This window comes from Megalobrama amblycephala, linkage group LG18 (assembly GCF_018812025.1).
Source record: "Megalobrama amblycephala isolate DHTTF-2021 linkage group LG18, ASM1881202v1, whole genome shotgun sequence".
In the NCBI taxonomy this organism is placed as follows: domain Eukaryota; kingdom Metazoa; phylum Chordata; class Actinopteri; order Cypriniformes; family Xenocyprididae; genus Megalobrama; species Megalobrama amblycephala.
This window is the reverse complement of record NC_063061.1, coordinates 22803554-22826156: the sequence shown is the minus strand read 5'-3', so window position 1 is coordinate 22826156 and position 22603 is coordinate 22803554. Positions and strand designations below refer to the sequence as shown.

At 37.6% G+C, this 22603-nt stretch overlaps 1 protein-coding gene across 9 annotated transcripts in view; it reads right to left on the bottom strand.

Moving 5' to 3' along the window:
* Positions 1 to 22603, bottom strand: part of vav2 (vav 2 guanine nucleotide exchange factor) — a 214875-nt gene that overhangs the window by 72581 nt on the left and 119691 nt on the right. For all 9 annotated transcript variants that reach the window (XM_048166908.1, XM_048166907.1, XM_048166905.1 and 6 more), the window contains exon 3: positions 2727 to 2785. In XM_048166908.1, the coding sequence (XP_048022865.1) occupies positions 2727 to 2785 (59 nt within the window). The remainder of the gene's footprint in view (positions 1 to 2726; positions 2786 to 22603) is intronic.

Below are 22603 nucleotides of genomic sequence, written 5' to 3'. Positions count from 1 at the left end.
ATTGAAGAGCAGTGTCCATCACCACAGGAATCAATAAAGCAGAAAGCTGAGTGGATGCAGAGGATTATCTGATTCTTACAAACAGCTTCAATCTGCTCCGCAATCTCAGTCTTCTGTCAGACGCCAGGAGCAAAACCATTCATGTACTGCACATTATGCTTTCTGTCATTCTTTTGTTATGCTTGTCTCTATAGAAGACATGACAACACCATCTTGCATGTAATGTGTGTGTGCATCCATAATGCATTGCAATCAGCTTGCATGTGTAAATGGAGGTGAACTGTGCATGTCTAAAACAAAACCTCGATTACGATTAATGAACGATTATTTATTTTATTTTAGTTCACTTACAAGGTTTGTATCGTAAATATGATTGACTATTAAAGGTGGGATATTTTTTCCTGTTGAAAGAGTGATCTGACATCATAGCTCACTTTCAGCAGTTATTTTATCTATAATTTCTTACAGATTTCTGCTCGTTGTAAACCAGATACAAATAAATTAGCACAGTACCAGTACATAATGAGAGCAAAAATTTTACCTTTAGGGAAACAGCTAGTATCTGGGCAGTACCCTAAAAAGTACAACTTTTACCTTATCTACCCCTAAAAGGTCCATTTTAGTACCCTAGAGTAGTAATATGTAACCTAAGGTACCACAATGAACTTTTATGGGCAAATAGGGTACAAAGATTACACTTTAAAGGTACTGCCTGTGTGACAAGCTGTACTTTTTTTTTTTTTTTTTTTTTTTGAGAGTGCATTTACTGACTCAACTCTCTTGTGTGCTATTTGCATGATGCAGAGTACCGGTCTATGTAGAATGTTCCAAATCAGTTACTTATGAAGTTTCATGTCAGTTAGAGAAGGCTAGGTACTACGTAGTCAATAGACAGTATGCCAGCTCACTCGGTTTTGGATAAGAGCTACTGAGTTCCTGGTACTGAACAGTGCATCACACAAATACAGTAAAAGGAGGGTGATTTAATCTCATATACCGTAAGAAACATAACTATCAGCACATAACAAACCATTTAGTGATAAATACAATCTGAGTAGAATTGGAGAGATCAACGGTTCAGATACACGCAATGCTAGGAAGGGGGAAACCAGAGATCTGTACTAATGGCTTACACTATGCCCTTCCTTGTTCCTGCTACTCAGTAAAATACCTTATTATTGAAGCAATAATAAGGTATCCATACTGTATGTAAAAGTGGTGGTTTACTTCTAAAGGTGTGAGCGACTTGAAACAGTCTATATGTGTAATAGCAAAAAGTACTCTTGAACAATAAATACAGATTAGTGCATTTCTGTTTTGATCGCCAGTTGGAACTCATGTAGGCAGGAAAGCTCAAAGGAAGAGCACATGGTCACAGCTGAAAAAACAGCCATATAAACAAGATTTTTTTGTGTGTGTAATGTCACAGTGTCCTTTCATGAAGTGACACTTTGTATCTTGTGATGGCTAATTAATTAACAGGCATTCAGAATAACCATTAAACAAACTAGCTGAGAAGTCAAAGAGCAAAAAGATACTATGGAGGTGTCTCTCCTTGGGGTCTTTGTTCAATAAAACAATGCAATCAAACTGTGCTAAGAGCAACTCCAAAATCCAGAGTAACTCTTTTGTGAATATTGATTACTATTTTGCATGCCAGAATGTGGCTGAATTTCAAGCCCTGTCGGGAAAAACATCTGCATGCAGCTTTAAACCAAATCCAAAAGGGTGTGCAAGGAATGTTTCCAAACAAGACTAAAACATTTCTTGCTTTTTGAGATGCTTGAAGGGGAAATAAAACAGACATCAAATTTTATTCAATTTTATTTGCACAAATCTGTAAAACACATGACACACAATAGACTAAAATTAAGATCTTTTTAAAGAAATGTGGGTTAAGTCGGCCTAACAACTAAAGCACATGCTGTTTCCACCCTCAAAGCTGTGACACATATCGTGGTGTATTTGAAAACAAAGCTGCCTTTCATTGCTTGCTGTATACAGCCAGGAAATTATGGGACTATAACTCCCAAAATCCAGTGCACTTAAAACGTTGAGTATAAAAGACTTGCTCAGGGTGCAAATTTGACTTGCATTAGTCACAGTAGTCATCTGCCGACACTATCAATCTTCAGATCTTTCCTCTAATTACTTCAGACAACTTTTACAATGGAGAATCATTATATTTTTCCATTGCTAAAGACTGAGTCCTGACTTTTCACAAATCAAAGGGCAGTATTTTGGCCATCCCTGTGCGGCAGCATGTCTGGTGAAGACAGGAAGAGATTTAGGGACCCCTCAGTCGGTTACGCTGCGCTGGCTAATGGCAGACCTGTCTTGCCTCCGCCCCGCTCTGGCAAAACGCCTAATGGCTCGCTCCATCAGCTCATTACCCTGTCGGATAAAAGGCTTTATTTGCGAAGAAGGGGGAACAGACTGGGCAAATAATGAGACAGGAAGTGATCCCAGTCGCCTATAAAGCAGGGAGGCAGGTTCCACCCCGCTAAAACACCTGAGGGGAGTGACAACCACACACTTCATAGGTTTTGGCCCATAGGTTTCGCACATATGCGGTGGTCTGTGCCAACTGCTTCTACCTTCCAGGCCCAATGAATGGAGCCACATAAAAGGTGCAACCCAAGAGAGCGCTGTGAAAGATGCCTCAAGTCTCGAGACACACCATTACTGAAAGGAAACACAATCAGCGTGTGGAGGAAGTGAATTACCTGATGCCTTTGATCTGTGCAATGCTGTTGTGGGAGATTCTGGACAGTGCAGAGATCACCTGTGGAACAAGAGAAGGTTTGGGTTAGCCAAAGAAATTTCACTTAGCTAATACAAATTACAAAAAAATCATAACTAGATTTTAACATTTTCTGAAAGGTGCAAAACACGGTGGTTGCCAGGTGTTTTTAATTAAGTTATCTTTTTGCTAGAATGATCTAGGTGGTCAAGTCAAAAGCCCAACTTTTGCTGGCGATTCAGGCCTTACTGAGCCATCAGATTTTATCAAAAAGTATCTTAATTTGTGTTCTGAAGATGAACGAAAGTCTTATGGGTGTGGAACGACATGAGGGCGAGTAATTAATGACAGAATTTTCATTTTTGGGTGAACTAACCCTTTAAAGGCCAGGCTACACTTCATTTTCTGCATTTGACTCCATTTTGTACACAGTTGAGTGTGCGAGCCTTTCAAAGTATACTCCTTTGGCCATGAGCGTGGAAAGAAGCATTCGTTGAAATGTGCACCAAATCTAGCGGACTTTGTTTTCAAGTGCTCAAATCACTCACACATGCACTGTTGTACGTGCACCATCCACGTGGACACAAAAATTGGGCTGCAAAATTATGTCACATGGACATTGCTTGGAACAGGGATGGGCAAAGTATACTTTGGGCTTAAGGGTTGTAAAAAAAAAAAAAGTGATTCCAGTAATAAACATTTGTAATGGAACAAAGTGTCTTTTTTTTGCCTTGTTTTATGATAGGCTTTGGTGGCGCAGCTTGTGTGCACAGATCACGCTAACCCACTATGATGACATTAAATGACATGTGGCATGAAACACACTAATGATATCATAGACATGAAGCGCTTTTCACAGATCTGTGAAGGCCCCTCCTCTCTCCAGCTGCATTAGTGCCGGGTAACAGGGTTAAACGCATGAGGTATTTACAATGATTTAATGCCAGTCGTGAGTCACATATGAGTAGGCTTATTGGTGGCCCTTCTAGAGGCTTCCAGATGGTGCGCTCAGGGGTCTCGAAAATGTAATGCAGAAGCAACATACACACACACACACACACACAAATAAACAGGAAAGCACATGTGCATATGCAAAAGTGAGGATGGTGCTGTGTCGCCTCATTACATGCTCATGGGCGTGTTTTCCGCTTGCCTTGCCTGCTGCCATGGTGACACTAGCTGTTCCTTAGTCAGAGCGAAACACTGAATGCAGATGTGTGTGGAGCTTTCAGGTTCTCATTACAGGTAATGAGCAATATTTGAAAAAAAGACAGCATGAAAACTATATATACACACCTATGTGTGTACTGTACACACACACACACACACACGCTCTTAATGGACAAACAGACAGTCTGTAGTAGCAGCCAAAATGTGCAAGCTAAACTTCCTTAAACACAGACCTACACAGAATCTGTGGCTGCAAAACTCCAAACAACTCAGCACATTTCTGCACAATTGAAATGGCTGTTATGAACGTTTGTTTATTTAAAAATTACTGCTATTCTAATCATGTTTACAGTTATTAACAAAATGCATAGTACTGATATCATATTTTTTTACATCCAATTCACAGAATTTCCCTCTTAAATAAGAGCAGAAAATGCATCTGGACCTGTGTATATCTGCACAAATAAACAAGGGATGTTTATTACTGCTGATACTTTGGATTAATGGCATGACAGACCATAATGCATTGCATCTGATATTCTACCACCGATTTTCTGGCTTGCATCAAGCAGAATCAGTCCAGGCAGGAGGACAGATGATTGAGGGATCAATACAGCTAAATTAGTCTATGTGTTAGGCTGTTAGGCGTATTGCTCTTGTGTTCATCTGCTAATGTGTCTAAATATTCATGGAGCTTCAACACAACAACACCTGCAGGGACGATGTGTGACTCATCCATCAAAGCTGTGGCTTTTTCTTCTCTGTATGGTTTTCTAGTGTGGTGCTTCATTCTTGTACTCAGTCACTTTCATTGCGGTCTCTTATTCTTCATCTCTCCCTCAGGTCAGGTCAACAGCTCTCGCTCTGTTGTCTCATAATATTGATTTTTCCCTCATCTCAGTGCTTCGGTGTGTATGACGAGCATCAGATCAGAGTCCAGGCGCAACACCCATCACCTCACAAAAATGGCACAATACTGCCCATCACCTCACAATAGCAGCGACACAAAGAGAGAATAGCAGATTGTTCGCTAATGATATATAGTCGCTTATTTGAGGTGAAGATACACTAGGATTGCATCTACATCAGCTGTAACGTGTGCAGGGTTTACAAACATGGCAAATCCACCAACATATGTGGCCACAGACACAGCATGACTCTTAAGAGGAGAGAAAACAAAAGAAAAGAAAGGCGAGATAAGATGAGATAAAACTAGAAGTTATGTAGTCGGAGACAAGAGGAGAAGACAAAAGAATAGACAAGAAGAGGCAAAATGGGATGAGACGAGACGAAAAGTAGCAGGAAAAAAAAAAGAAGAATAGAATACAATGCAAGAATTAGTAAAAGATATGAAAGGTAGTAGAAGACAGAAAGAGGAGTGGAGAGAAGATAAAGATCACAACTCCATGGCTGCACGCATCACAAACAGAAAAGATTATAACAGTGACATACTGTCATAGCGTCAGTGCTGCTCTGAATCAACCTATGCATAAGTGATTCTAAATTAACCTGATGAGGGAAAACAGCCATATAAACAAATGTTCAAATGTGATATTCTACACTAATGTGCTCTAAATGAGAGTTTAAGCAAGTGTCTGAGTTTCAGCAGGGAACTGAGAGTGGTAGGAGATGTGTGAACAGATGGTAGTGAGTAAGACTGAGTCCTGGCACTCATCTAAAATGGACCTGAGAGCCCAGCAGCACAGGACATCAACCAGCACAAACTCAAACAACTTGGACACACATGCTGTTAAGCTAGGGTATCGCAAATCACAAGATACGATTGCGAGATCAATACATCACAATGCATCACGGTATCTAACTTCAACATGAATGAAGTAGCAGTATAAATGCACAAACAATCAAACAAACAAATAAATTGTAAGTATTGAACGCAAAAAAGTATTGAAAAAATACAATAAACGAGTTAAAAATTGGGATACATGACTAAATTTATGATTTAAAAAAAAACATTTGATCTAATGACATAAGTAAATGTTTATAAATGCTTAGAATTATATTATATTATAATATAATATAATAAAGAAATAATAAACTGCTAGACAACAACTCATACTTTAATGAATTTAAATATTTACTAAATGCCTTACACTGACAGGTTTTAAACATCTTTCATTAATTTAATTTATTTAAATGTTTGTATAAATGGATTTTATCTTTGTTATGTTGTTGGTTAAGTCTGTTTCTGACTTCTTAGCAAACTACACTAGCAAACAAAACCAACAAACAAACACCCCCAAACAAAGGACAAACAAACACAAATCACCAACACACCCTTCTGTTTCACATCAGTCCACGTCCATGTGCTGCAGTATAGGATATCAGCTGACGTGGTGACATGACGAACATGTTGGCAATAGAGCTTGAGTCGGAGCCGAATCCTCTCAGTGGACTCCAGCTGCTGCTTGTTTAGCAGGGATTTTCCAGAGTCAACCCTACAGCACAAGGGAGGGGGACTTGGGCCATGACCCAAATGTCTATGGCACTGCCCCAAAGACCCAGTCCTGCTTCTGAGCATAAAAGGATGACATATGCTTCTGTCTAAAGATAGGAGAGAATGTGAAAGACTTGTGATAAAGGAAAATGGATATTAGTGGTCAATTCCACACAAAATATGATGATTTTATGTGATCTTATGATCTTATGTGTCAACAAATGCACCAACTAAAGTATCTAATATCATATAAACTAAGCAAGCTGCCACACCAGTGGGTAGAGAATTTCTTTTCATGCCACGATAACCATGTCTGCCAGAAGTGGACATTTCTGTCCATTATGAAATCTGGCACTGAGAAATTCTAGTATCAGAGATTATGCTTATTTAGATGACCTTGAACAACAGGAAATAACAAATTTTGTTTGCATTGACATTTGCATTCAGAGTAAGGCTGCACAATTAATCCTATTTTAATCGCGATAACAACATATCTGCTTCCCTCGATTAGTTACAAATAGGGCTGTCAAAATTAGCTCATTCATTTTGCTTTTTTTCAGTTTAATGTGTTAAATTTTAACGCAATTAACGCAGCATCCTTTTTTTTCCATAATTTTTTGGGTTGTGTTACATTATATGATCACGCTCTTATTCATGCAAATGCTTTTAGACCATTCAAGCGTGACAAGACACACACTCATGCTCATGCGCACAGAAAGTCACTTCAGACAGCGCACCAGTACCATTCTCTTTCATGTTTGAATGGACAAAAACACACAAAATTATGCCAAATGCCCATTTTGTTGAGTATCCTCATAAGCACAGTATTAATTGAGTTAAATAAAGTCTTAAATGAATGAAAAAATTTGCGATAAAATGGGATGCGTGTCAGATCCACAACATTTGTGGCGGGTCTTAAAGTGACAGCAGCCTAACAAACCTGCTGCTGTCTGTCATTAATGTTAATCAAAGAACAAAAGATTCACTTTCTGGTCTTGACTGAATTATTTTTTTCTAGATTTAATATAGATTAATCTACATTTAATTTATAATTTATGCAGTGAAGAAGTGTTTGGTAACGTTATTCAATTTTGTATACCTGTTAGACCTACTTGAAAACCACTGTTTTTAGTGCTTTTGGCAGGGCAAGTAAAAATCTGAACTGGTCTGACTGGGACAATAGGGAAAAAAAATCTTAGTGTTGAGCCCTGATATATAAAAGGGACAGGTAAATGTGACATTAATCATAATGGGTTTATGTGAAGATTATTTTAAGTTCACCTTAATTAAAAGTTGTTATATTTCTTAAAGTGTATTACATGTTAAAATTGATAGCTTTCCTTTATACTGTAATGGTGAACTCTAATTAATAGCTAAATACCACCAGTATTGGTATCGGTGATACTGGTCTTCATTCATAAAAAGATGCCATTAAACAGGTATTTAAAAAATACCAGTGTTTCCCACAGGATTTTGTGAGACTGTGGTGGGTGGACATTGGTTACTCTAGGAAAATTTTGTACATTTTAAATTTAAATGCAAAAATCTGGTGCTTTCTGAGATCATAATATCATCACATACAGGAATGCTACTGTAATGGAAATCACAACATGGGCTCAGGAATACTTCCAGAAAACATTGTCGGTGAACACAATCCACCATGCCATTCGCCACTGCCGGCTAAATCTCTATAGGTCAAAAAAGAAGCCATATCTATACATGATCCAGAAGCACAGGCGTTTTCTCTGGGCCAAGGCTCATTTAAAATGGACTGTGGCAAAGTGGAAAACTGTTCTGTGGTCAGACGAATAAAAATTTGAAGTTCTTTTTGGAAAACTGGGACGCCATGTCACCCGGACTAAAGAGGACAAGGACAACCCAAGTTGTTATCAGCGCTCAGTTTAGAAGCCTGCATCTCTGATGGTATGGGGTTGCATGAGTGCATGTGGCATGGGCAGCTTACACATCTGGAAAGGCACCATCAATGCTGAAAGGTATATCCAAGTTCTAGAACAACATATGCTCCCACCCAGACGTCATCTCTTTCAGGGAAGACCTTGCATTTTCCAACATGACAATGCCAAACCACATACTGCATCAATTACAACATCATGGCTGCGTAGAAGAAGGATCTGGGTACTGACATGGCCAGCCTGCAGTCCAGATCTTTCACCCATAGAAAACATTTGCCGCATAATAAAGAGGAAGATGCGACAAAGAAGACCTAAGACAGTTGAGCAACTAGAAGCCTGTATTAGACAAGAATGGGACAACATTCCTATTCCTAAACTTGAGCAACTTGTCTCCTCAGTCCCCAGACATTTGCAGACTGTTATAAAAAGAAGAGGGGATGCCACAGTGGTAAACATGGCCTTGTCCCAACTTTTTTGAGATGTGTTGATGCCATGAAATTTAAGATCAACTTATTTTTCCCTTAAAATTATACATTTTCTCAGTTTAAACATTTGATATGTCATCTATGTTGTATTCTGAATAATATATTGAAATTTGAAACTTCCACATCATTGCATTCTGTTTTTATCCACAATTTGTACAGTGTTCCAACTTTTTTGGAATCGGGTTTGTAGAAATCATATCTTTTTTCACACATATCGTGTATGTGGAATACTATGGGTGTATAACCAGACGAAAGTGGCCCCTTAAATAATGTGTTGGGTAAATTCCCATTTGAAAATCATTACACGGCTCTTATCAGATGAAGGGCTCTCGTGGTCTTGGCTCGGCTCCCCGTGCAGTGTCTACAAATCCACCAAGCAAAGCAAAAGGCTATTTACTTAGACCGCAGACACTTGTGAATGCCTGCCTGTCTCGTACCTGCATTTCCATTACCACAATGTGAATGGTGATGTTTCGGTATAGGCCTTGCTAAAAAGGTTTAACAGCAATAATAACTGTGATTACAGACGTAACATGCTGTAATGCATCCTGCTTTAAGGGGAGAAAAACATGCACTGAAAGCATAATATATAAAACAGTGCACTGTTTACGCTAGCTGAGCCTGTTGCCGCCTCACACGCAGCTTTAAAACAGTTTTTTATGATGTTAATGAGAATACTGAGACTTTTTATGCTGTTTGAGTCATATCAAATAATTACAGTCCAAAAACACAGACAAAAGACCTATGGTTTGTTTCGTAAGCTAACAAAGGAAATGAGAGGTGTGTTCTGCCAAGCATGCCCTACCATCTCTCGCTCTCAGCGCCAGACGCCACAGTGAAAACCACATGTGATGCTTGTTTATATTTTGTTGGAGCTGTTTAAGCTGACTGGTCCAAGGCGATATGTGCCCAAACCCACTGAGTTTAACACTCAGATCTCCAGACAGCTTGTCCTGTTCTGAAAATACAGAACATGGTAGAACTTCAAACTATATTTGCATTTCCAGAAGAAGTACAATGCTTGCAGAAGTTAAAGCTTCAGGTGAGCCTTAGTGTGTATCTTGTTTTCTGTCGAGATCTACAAATAATGTGGCACCATCTTTGCAGTGTAAAGGTGGTTATAACATCGTTTTAAACCATGAAAATAAATCTAAAGAACTACAACCATTTAAATATTTATTCTGTGAAAATTATTCACATCAGTTTTGCAAAAAAATCTGTCCTATATACATACTGTAAGTGTCTCTGCATATTAAACTGATACAGAATATTTTAGGATAGGATACAGTACTAAACGAAGATTAAAAAAATATTTTATCATTGAAAAATTACAAACTACAGCATACCTGTATGTACAGTGTACAGTGTGCCTTGAATGTGCAATGTAGACAAAAGCATCTGTCAAATGGAAACAACTTTGGAAACAACACCAAATCTCTTTTGTGCAGAAATTACAAATGAATTCTTTTTTTCCATTTTTGTTGAGCAAAAACTGTATTTTCTCATTGCAGTTTCAAAGTTCTCAGGTCTTTTTACCAAAAGGTTAGTTAGGATTAGTTCACTCGCAAATGAAAATTACCCAAAACTTTACTTACCTTCAAGCCACCCTAGGTGTATATGACTTTCTTCTTTCTGATGAACACAATCAGAGATATATTAATAAATATCCTGACGCTTCCGAACTTTATAATGGCAGTGAGCGATGCCAATGAGTATGAGCTGAAGAAAGTGCTTCCATCCACATCCATCCATCATAAACGTACTTCACATGGCTCCGGGGGGTATAGATATGTTACTTCATAATTTGTTAAATAGGGATTTTTTTTTTTTTTCTTCGTGTGAATTATGTTTATGATGGATGGATATGGATGGAAGCACTTTCTTCAGCTCATACTCGTTGGCATTGCTCACTGCCATTATAAAGTTCAGAAGCGTCAGGATATTTATTAATATATCTCCGATTGTGTTCATCAGAAACACCTAGGATGGCTTGAGTGTGAGTAAAGCTTAGGCTAATTTTCATTTGAATGTGAACTAATCCTTTAATAAGAGTACATTGAATACTTTGAAAATAATAAAGTCAATCACTGCTTTTTTTTTTTTTTTTCCCAGATAGAGGCAGTTGTAACCGAAATTTGTGGATTTAAAACTTGTAGACGATCTACAGTGATGGAGCCATCAACATATAAAGCTCAGGGTGCATGACTTAAGTAAAAATGATGCCACCTTTAGCCTGAGATAAAATTCTTTTAGAACTCCTTGGATTCAAGCTACTTTCATCATTTGTCATATAGTTTATAGCTTCTGACAATTCAGACAAATTTTGACATCAATTACTGCTTTACTTATTCATAAACAGAAGTAACTTAATGTTTGTGTATTTTACTTTTCATTTGATTAGTATAATAACAGCAGCCATCTCAATAAATAAAACCTCTTACCGGGCAGGCACCAAGACCTGGGGGAGGCTGCTGTATGCGCTAGAGAGCGACTGTTGACGGGTATTACACGCCAGACGCGTCCTATTGTACTTTCATGCTCAATTTCATAGCGGCAATCCAAAACAATGAATCTAATAACCAACCATGCAAAAGTTTACTTCAAGATTGACCACACTGCTGATGTGATCTTTTCGCTAGCACTCCTTCCACACAAATGAGTTACCGCAAGGCTTATATGTATAATTCTTTCACAATTTTCTTTCGGCCGATTCCAATTTTGAGCCAAAAATATTGTGCATCCCTATAGCAAACAATTTGAAATTCAAAAAGACACAATTCAACACAATGCTGCCTTGCAACCAGTGTAATAATTTCATACTGGTGCAAAATATAGGTCATGACCGTTTAGTGAAAAGCACAAGGGCAGAGAAATGTTCAGCTGTAATAGATCACTGTAAGTGTGTCTGTTATGACAACAATGTATTGTGTAAGACAGAGTGAAGGAGGGATTTCACTCTTGGAATCCAAGGAATCCGAGAACATAAAGGGATTATGGAACAATAATATGAGCTTAGCGTCCTTTCACTCCCTAGAAACTGTATCCATGTGTCTTTCTCTCTCTGTACCTCCTCTGTAGGTTTATTCTGTTTGGTGAAGGGTGTGTCTTTAGAGAACACCATGTTTTTGAAGTTAAAACTAACTTCTCCACATACAGTTTTATCAGCGGGGGCACCTGCAGGGACACACATCAGGGGACGCTGGGTAGATTGAGACAGCTGTTGGGCAGTCTCTCATGCCTCTGAGCATGTGCGAGTGGATGGGATTAGTTTGGGTTTAATCTGAGTGTCCAGGGGTGGGTGAGCAGGGCCAGGGCTGAAGCTCTGCGCCAGAGGAGATAAAGGCGAGTGAGGGAAGAATAAATGGGTGGATGTTCCCTCTGACTCTGTCCTTCAGACCGTCCCAGGACATGTTGTGTCTGGCGAGGATGTGCGGATCCTCTTCTCCGAAACTAACCAAAGCCTCTCTTTAGCAAGCCAAAGCAAATGCAGAGCATCAGATAAGCAGTGTTGCTTCATCCATCTCAGTCAGATGGAAAGTGCTGATACTCTCTCTTTGTAAAGCAGATGGATTTATTCCATATCCAATCTCACAGCTGCAGGGTCAGAGAGCTCTAATGTGGCAGGTCAGCCATGCAGAGCTTCTCTATCACGTTCAAACAAGGTCCACAGCGGTCAAGTACAGAGTGGCTACTTAAGCTAAGCACCCACAGGTCGAGGCTGAAAATCCATTAAATTAAACCACAGCTCTATGTATTTATCTTGTATTCAGCAAAATTAAACTACAAGAGATCATCATGTCTAGAGTGTGGTTCTGAATACTAATAAAACAGACTATTTTTCTTTTGATGTCTACACTATCAATGCAAACAGATATTTATTTAAAAATCAAAAATGCAATAAAATATATTTTTCAATATACATATTACTGTTATTACTGTATTTTTATCTAATGAATGCAGCCTTGAAGAGCATAAGAGATATTTAAAAAACATTGACAACTAAAACAACAAACTTATCAACGGTAGTGTATAATACAAAAAGCTCCTGAACAACTACTAACTCCCAGAGAATTCAGATGTTTGTGGTGACCTGCTTCTGCTGCGAAAGGTGACCCTTTCTGTTGGCTAAAGGGAAGTACAGTGAAAGAGGGAAAAGGACAGAAGATAAACATAATGAATGATCTTATCCTGATCTCCTGCTGCTCTCTCTGTTATAGCACAGGAGTTTCTGTGGGAGTCAAATGAAGGCCTTCAGGAGGTCTCTCCAGTGGCAGTTGACGTGACAGCAGGACAAAAGCCTTCCATTTGGAGCACCGGCCTAATTGGCAACACTGCTCTGTGTCGCCACGACAACTATGATGGACACCTGAGGGCAGAGTCACATGATTTTGACAATTTTGGCAATAAGGTCCCAGGATGCAGAGAGCACAACCAAAGATTATCACCCACTAAAATAAAATATTTGTTTGGAGCCTCTGGAATGCAAAATGTGTTTATATCTAAGGATGCAAAATACTGTATATTGGTTATAATATCAGTATTTTTTGAATTACTGAATCAGCATAAAGCAGCAGATACCTACAAGTATATATCATCGCTGTCAGGTGGAAACCTTGAATCTTGAAAAACTCTAATTTTTTTAACTTTTACTTTTGTGATTATATTATTAAACAAATGACCAAAATCAAGCTCAAATTGAGATACAAGGTTTTTTGACCAGCAGATTTCTGAGAATTTTGTGTTCTGTCTATTATTAGAACAGCCACATCTAATGTAATAAGTGCATCTTATGATCATGTTATAAAATATGCTACTGTGCTACTCACAAGGCTATTTAAGACAGTAAAGGCTATGACTCGACAACAAATGCTAGACTAAGACACTCTTATGTTCTCCTCAAATACATAGAGGCTGTCAACGTTAACGTCTTAACGCATGCAATTAATTAAAAATCCTTAACGCGTTAAAATATTTTCACACAAATAAAATATTTTCACACAAATAAAATAAATTACTGAAGCATGTGAAATTGCGTCATTAATGTAATTTATGTCACACAGTTAGATGATCTTGGGAGTCGGGAGTTTATCAAATTAAGCATCTACAATGGCGCAAGCACCTGTAACCCTGGTAGATGGAAATCTGCTAAACTCCGGGAAAGTAACCCAGTTTTATCCCGTGAACGAATGCATTCGAACAAGAATTCAGTCAAAAACAGTGTCTATGTAAAGAAAACCAGACTGATAACATCAGACATGGCGGAGAGAATAGAGACTCGCGTTTTCAGTTTTGAGCTCAGTCATATTCTGTTATTGTTTCTAAAGAGTGCGACCCTCACTCATCGTGCTGTGTGAAATACAGACAGAACGGAATGTTCCCACCGCTGTTTGGCCAGATGATATACAAACTACTACAAACTACTTTCTCAACTGGATAAAGCAAACCAGCTTCTCGCTAGCAAAGTTTTGATGGATGCGAATTGTAATCAATTTACAAAACTGCAGTGACGTACAGGTGTCGTAAAAGTAAGCACGAGTTTATTATTATTGATGCACAAACAAACCGTGTATGATCGCACATTGTAAATGCACAGACACATTTCAGTATATTTCCGTTGTTTCCACATGCATTCCGGATGTTTTTATCTGTCATGTTTATGTTTCATGTAGTAGGCATATACAGCAGTCAGGTCAAGGCGGTTGGTTTAGGTACGAATTACATGGAGTCCTTATATAATTTCGTTATTAGGTGTTCTTCTGGAGTCTCCATGTATTTTTTTGGAAAGACACCTGCATTTACCTTGAAAAAAACTTACAGAAAATACAGTTTTGTAAGAATCATCCTTCAATCTGTTTACTTTGTGGGATATAGCAAATTATTACAAAATAAACACATTAAACAAGATAAATGATGCATGTTTAATTTTATTTACAAGTATGTGATTATTGGCTGCTTCAGTTTAAGTTTAAAAGTTTAAAATAAAGTTAATTCTCTTAGGGATAAAATTAACTTTGTGCCTTTGAGGGTACAAGTATTATGATAACTTCCATGCATGCACAAAAGAACAGAAATATACCCAGTGGACAAGACTAAAGAGATTTCTTCGACAGAAAAACCACAAAGGAAGATGGAGAAAAAAAAAACGATGGGACTGAAAAACAAGTTTGAGAGCATTGTGTAAAAGTGCCAGTCTCAGCCGCCAAACCAGAAGATCATCTTTTACTACTGGGGGCTGAATTTGGTTTCTTACGGGTTGATAAAAGACAAGCATGTGATATTTCTACACATCTGACAGATTCAAAAAGTCCTCACACATATACACATAGAGCAGTGCTATACCAAATTCAATTTAGGGTAGCTTATTAAGGAAATTCTGGTACAGCTCTATGTCATTTAAACAACTAATTTGAGAATTTGCCATGAGCGTTGTAAGGGTGTTCAAAACATAATGCCTCTGAGAACTCTAATGATGATGGTGATTAAACAAAGAACCAACACTGCTAGTTTCTCATCAAAGCTGACACTCAATCCTGACAGAGAGAGTCGTGTTACTGACTGATTCATCCACTCTATTCTCTGATCTTCAGTATGTGGGGAATGGGAGCAGAATAACGAGTGTGTGTGGGTGTCTGTGTGTGTGGCAGAGGTGGTAGAAGGGATTGTGACAAGATTGTCAGGTTGCATTAATCTCCCCCAACTGGGGGGATTCAAAATAACAAGGTGGGATTGGAGCCCAGGGGGAGAAGAAAATAAAAAATTAATATATGAGATTATTACTCTCATTGGGGTGATTCCAAATCCTTATTTTATATATATATACCTGTACACACTCACACACGTACACATATTCCCCTGAATGAGACATAATCCCTGTATATTAATTTCTTGCTGCCAACCTCTCCAGGAATGAGATCAAAGGCACAAGCTCACATCTTCATTAAAAAGAGCCTGACTTCACAGGGATATTTCGCTGCGATTGTTCTTAACAGGTCATGGACTCTTCTGTGAAGTTCACCAAATACATACGCTGGTTTCTGTCTGTAGAGTCAGCAAACATGTCATACCACACATTAATGAAAATGAACACTAGACTTAAATGTTAAATATGACCAACAACAAAAAAGATATATAAAAATAACAAAACCCAATAATTTTAAATGTAAAAGTAAATTTAGACATCACAACATTATAATACTGTCAGAGGGAATCTGAAGGTGCTATATTACCAAACACCTTCCAAAAAGTCCTCTTGGGGGAGATGTCATGTCAAATTGGGCTGGTGACTTATTCAGCAGTTAACCTTTGGAGATAGCCAAACACATCACAGGGGTGTTAGCATACTTCACAGGCAACATACACACCCTGATGTGGGGCGAAATGGCATTTCCTGGCTTTTTTTTTTTTTTTGGAAGCATAAATTCAGGCTTGCATGCCGTGATGGTTGCTCCCACAGGCAGAATTACCACCTCAAACTGACAGACCAACTGCTGAACAATGCTAATGACAGTGAGAATCAAAGTTTGGTGGCCGAGGCATAGATGGTTAATAATTCTCTCTTATGACAAGAGCAAATAGGTTTCTCATTGCTTAGAACTGTCAATCAACTATTCATTACAAATAACATTCTCTGTCACGATCATCGCTGTGTGGATGATACAATGGATTTGTCTGTGCATTTGTTTCTGAGTGGCGAAATGTGAAATTTGTACAATAAAATTCAGTTGTTTGGAATGAAGCCATTTGAATAATGTGTGGCTATTCTGTATTTTACCTTGTTTCTTGTATCTTGAACTATTGGATATGAAACATGTTCAACCTCAGAATACAAAATTTAAAAAGGTAATTATAAAATAAAACTTCATATTTTGAGATAAACAATACAGCATATTAGAATGATTACATTGTGAGATATAAAGTCATAATTGTATTAGTATCTTAATTTTTTCAGTTTACATAGTTTGTAGTCCAGAGAAAAACCAAAAAGGCTATGAAACCGAATCTGCCTGTAAATCACTCTCAGATTCTTTGACGTCAAATTCCAAATGAGGAAGTGGGGAGGAAGGAAGTTTATCAAAAGGGTTTAAGTCCCACATTCAGCCCATCATGGATCTCAGATCAGGGTCATAAATCTCCTGTACTCATCTCTTCAGCTTGTCACTGGAGTCTGCTAGAGTCTCTCACACAGTCGGTTATTCACACTGGAGTCACTGATGAATGAGCCCCTGGCTAGGAACATATCCAGACAGACCCATTCAAAAAAGCATTCAGTGCATGTGGAGCCTTTTCTGTCTGTGGATACAGTAGTGTATCAGTCTGGCTCTTTTGTAATGGAGATGATACAACATAGAAGATGGTTCATTCCCATTTCTCGGTTGTGATTCAGGGCTCTACTATGCACACAATCTCTATTGTTGAGCTAACACAATTTACCTGTCCAAGCTCAAATACTCTGAGAGGATTGCACATTCTTCAGCAAGGGAATAACTATGTGGGACATCCACAGTTCTGGCCATCAATATGCATTACTTTCAGTTTCAGCATTTTTGTCATACATGACAAAAATGCAGATCAAAAAAGTAAAAAGAATAAATTACAGTAAATTTGATTTAAAAAAAAAATAGTTTCTGCCTAAATGTACTGTGTGGCATTTTTGGTTTGCTACATTAGTTCTGTGAGCAAATCAACAACAAGAGGGACAAATTGAGACAGGAAGCAGGTCCTGCCATATTAATCATATTATATCTGCCATAATCTCGGCACACTGTGTCAGTAAACCGAGATTACGGCAGATATAATATGATTAATATGGCAGGACCTGTCTCCTGTCTCAAATCCTGCTTTGTATCAACAAAAACTCCTAGATTAGTTTAACAGGCTTATGTCTACATATCCAAATCCTTTAGAGATGTAATAATGTATAATTCTTTTTGATAATGATAAGCCAGTAATTATTTTTACATTATAGCCAACAGCATGAAAAATGGTCAACGTTAAAATTCTAAATTATTATAAATAAAACACTAAAAATTAAAAACTGTAAATGCATTTACAAATGAAATGTCCAATATGAAAGAAAGAATGAAAGAATGAACAAAACAAAAGAAAAAAGCATAGACAACTGACTACTTGCAACAGTGGCTTGATCTCATACAGGAAGATTCTGGAGCTAGTTCTTTGCCCCAGTCACAGTCACACTTGTACCTCCCCTCTCTGGATGATGAGCAGCTCCTGTTTACACTGATGAAAGCAGTCATAGTTTTTGTGAGCACGGCTGCGCTGTCAGAGGCACTATGAAATCCAACTTGATCGACCTTGATTATTCAATTTTTCTGCGCCTTGTGGGGGTGAGAACGAACATTATGACCCCCCTCTGCGTAGATCTCCATTCTTCTTTCTCTATATCTTGTTATTTCTTCCTTTCTGCATCTCTTTTCCCCATCTTTACTTCAGGAGTGGGTTGATTGGCCTTGAACATGTGGGCTGAGTGCCAGTTTGACGTGCAAACCCAGCAGGGCCACTGGACTGCTCTGGGGCCTAATGAGCTGGCTGGAATGATTATGCAGTCTTTAGGGAAACCTCTCAATCTCTGCTCATGAAAGTGTGCTGCACAGCCTACAGCCAGAGCAATGGACATGTTTGAGCCTGTCAGACTGGGTTCTGTTCCTGTCTGTACTGTGATCATCAGTTAACACTGACATGAAGGCATTAAAAATAAATTAAAAGACAAAAAGCATTAAATTATTTAATATTTTATTAATAATATTACTACAAATAAAAACTCTTGAATGACATCCGATAAAATCTTACGCGCTGTACATTCCAGCCAGCCAGATTTATGGTCAGAGCAGCTATCAAATTCATGTGGATTCACCGCCGCAGTGTTTAATGGGAAACTAGTGGTTTTAGGGATATTGCCTTGCGGCTGAATTGACCTGATGTGGAAGCATCGCAGCACTCCACAGATGGAAACATCGCCACTTCCATTACAGACTGGAGAATAAAACACCATGACACTGCAAAAATCAGGAATTGCTGTTTAGGCTTGGCCTCACTCACTAGGTAAAAAAAAGAGTGATGTCTCTGACACCAATTCCCTATCCCTGCTTCTCTCTCTGCATCGTTAGGTGTTTTTAGCCAACCCTCAACTAGGGAAACCCATTAAGATGTCAATTGTTAAAAGGAAAGGGACAAGGCTAACTTGTCTGATGGAAGTGCTGAGATATGGCCGTCTTTTCCACAGCAAGTGCCTTTAAGGATGAGCCACGCTGCCTGACAAAATGCTCACTGTTGCTCTGTCTCTGTATCGGTCTTCCTCTTTTCTATCACACAGTAAACAAATGACTTTTCTGATTTAAAGATGCCAGGATGAGAAATGATAAATACTTGTTTTCTGACTCTTAAATAAAACAGATTTTTAGGGTCAAAACATGTACTGGGCAAAAAAAGGCGAATTTAATTGGTATTTTTATTTTGCCGCTTCTATATAATAGATAATACAGGAAATGAAGAGGGGGCACAGTAAAACAGAACCAGGAAATAGTGATCTAGACTTGAACTTGTCACCAACATGGACGCCATTTCTCGAAGGCTAGGCCACAGCTCTAACACAATGTCTATTTTAAAGAAAAAAGCTTATTAAATTAAATACTGCTATATACACTCTCAAAACAATCATGGCCATCCCCAAAAAGGCAATTTCCTGTGAAGCTCCCGAACCTCAGCTCATTGGTCACGATGGGGATGCAGGCCTTTGTCCTCTCACTAGAGCAAGGCTACTCTCCCTCTGATGCAATGCAATTTGACGGGCGCTTTTAATATCAGTGTGATGTCTTCCTCTCAGGACAACATTGACCTCGATCACTCTGTGCTAACAGAAATAACAGAAACCTAGAGAAGAGACACACCACAGAAACACACACATAGACAAAAGATGCCCACAGGCTGAGGGCAAGTCATATCAGTTTAAATTACCTCTCCTCATATCCCTCTTTAACAACTTTCAAATTTAAGCACCCCTAGCAACCTGCATATAGTAAAAAAAAAGAAAAGTAAAGTGGATTTAGAAATTTAGAAAGTACTACAATAGAACTGTGGATGTTCCAGATAGTTATTTAGAGGAGACTAAAATGTTAACTAAAAGTTACTCACATTATCTAAGCATGCAGTTGCTGATTTTTTTTTTAATGTTAAAAAAAAATAAAAAAAATAAAAAAAATACGATCTGAAGAGGCTTCTTATTACAGATTGAGATTTCCTAGAATGTCATAAAACTTCTATGACCTTTATGAGTCTACCTTGTACTTTCTGCATGAGGGTGACCTCTGTATTCGAATATGAATTAACACTCTGAGGTCTAAAAACGCGCCGGCGCGTTTTGCAGGTTTTTTTTCACATTGCAGCAAAACAGACTTAAAATACTCTGTCATTTTTTGTCATAGAGACATAAGTAATACATCAATTGAAACTATAGAATATCTCCTTTTATTTGTATACACTCAGAGTAAAAACAAAATGTTGTGCTTTTTGTAAAATAAAGAAAACTAACATGATGCGTGATCTCTCATCTCCCTCTGAACGAAGTCCAATCTGATAGTTCTCAGAAAATGAACTGTAACTTAGTGAATACTAATCACAAAAAATTCATACTTATGTCTAACAAAACGTTGAAATGTCAGGTTTTAAATCGTGCAAGTCAAATCGAAAACAAACATTCTGTGTTTATGTAATCTGTATGAAAAGAGAGCCATGTCAGAAGTCCGTGATTCAGCTCATTACCCACTAATGCGGCCACACCCACGGAGCCAGCGCTATTCACAGGCAAATTCAGAGACAACACATGCATTCATCATCTCAATCGTGTATTTATTGCCTTGAAAATTGTTTATCTGGATGAAAAAGCCATGGTTAGCGATCTCTGGAAGACATTCAGTAAATTCCTGTTTGTTTTCTTCTATTGATAAGTTTTAAGTGAGTTTTTGTTTCTTTAGCGCCCTCCGGCTGTAGTATGAATTGGTAAACACCATTCATGGAATATCGTCTTCTTCTTAGGTGAATTTGTGGACTAAAATGCACAGAGCGCCCTCCGGCTGCAGTATGAATTGCAAACACCAGCGCTCATAGAGATAACAATGAATATTAAATAAAAAATAACTCCTCTGTATAGAAAATTGACATAAACATATGAGAATCCTATATTTCTCCAAATGTGCATGCTTTTAAACTAAAAGCCTATATTCAGACTCTTTGCATCACAGAAATACATTATATTTTAAAGTATAATATAAAACCATTATTTTATATTGTAATAAATTTTTTCTGTATGTTTCATATACCATGATGAGCTTGAGACAACACAGAAGTTTTTTTTCACAGCCTACCTGACTGAAATGCCTCATTAATATGCAAGTCTTTTCAGGTCATTACTATTCAATTCTTTTGTCTTCACAGGTGAGAATGAGCCATTATTCATGGAGATTCACGCCTCCTCGCATACCGTGTTTCTTGGCAAAAAGTGTCTTACAAAAACTAAATCAGTATATTGTTATAAATGAAAGAGTAGTCAGCATAATTTTTACATAATTTTGAAGCAAAAACTCTAGTCTACAACCTTCAATACCCAAAAGTCTTGTGAACACAGATTTAATATACTTTTATTGGCCTTATATCAGTGACTTAAGTTTTTTGTTTTTTCAGTAACCACGCATAAACGTTATTCCTTCAAAAACACAAACATGTACACACATGTTCCTCACATATTATGGTAGCCTAGTTTGTGCTGAATACAGTGTAATGACACTTGTGTCATTAATATGTTTATGAACAACTGAAAAAAGCACAAATGTCAGGGCATGTCAAAACTTCTCCAGGCCCCAAATCAGCCTCAGACTCCAGAGGGTTAAAACATACATTACCGCAATAACTGAATTCAGTTTTAAGGATAATTAAAATGTGAAACTGTACTAACCGTCTGGAATTTTATTATAATCATGTGACACCAAAGACTGAAGTAATGGCTGTTGAAAATTCTGCTTTGCCATCACAGAAATAAATTACATGTTAAACATATTAAAAAGAAAGTGTTTTTACTCTATTTTTGATCAAATAAATGCAGCCAAGGTGAGCATATATATATATATATATATATATATATATATATATATATATATATATATATATATATATATATATATATATATATATATACATACATACATACATACATACATACATACATATTAGGGGTGTAACGGTACACAAAACTCACGGTTCGGTACGTACCTCGGTTTTGAAGTCACGGTTCGGTACAGTTTTCGGTACAGCAGGTGGAGAGAAAACTAAACATAAAATTGCTTTTTTTTATTATTAAACAGAGGTTTACTGAACAAATTGTGTTTTTGTCTTTAAATATATTAAATTAAATTAAAACTAAAAGTTTCTTAAGGATAAAAAAAATGATCTCTGCTAATGCTATAAACTATGTAGGGAGCCCTAACTTGAAAGAAGCCCAAACTATTAGCCTAAATTCAATTGCTTTTTATTTTTAGATAAAATAATCAACACTCAAATAACAAATTGTATGCAAACCTGTAAGCTGCACCTAAGGCAGTTTTTGCATTAACTTCTAAATGTTTTTACTCCAATTCGTTGTTGAAATATAATCATTTCTACACAGTGGCTGTTATTTTAATATCAGATTTATTTAAACATACATTAAATAGCCTAATCAGGATATCACTAAAAGGTTAAGTAAAATAATGAATATATTGGCTAATACAGTGCATATATTAAGCAAAAGAGTTCATTTCTCTAGCGAACTAACAAGCTGTGAACACTGAAT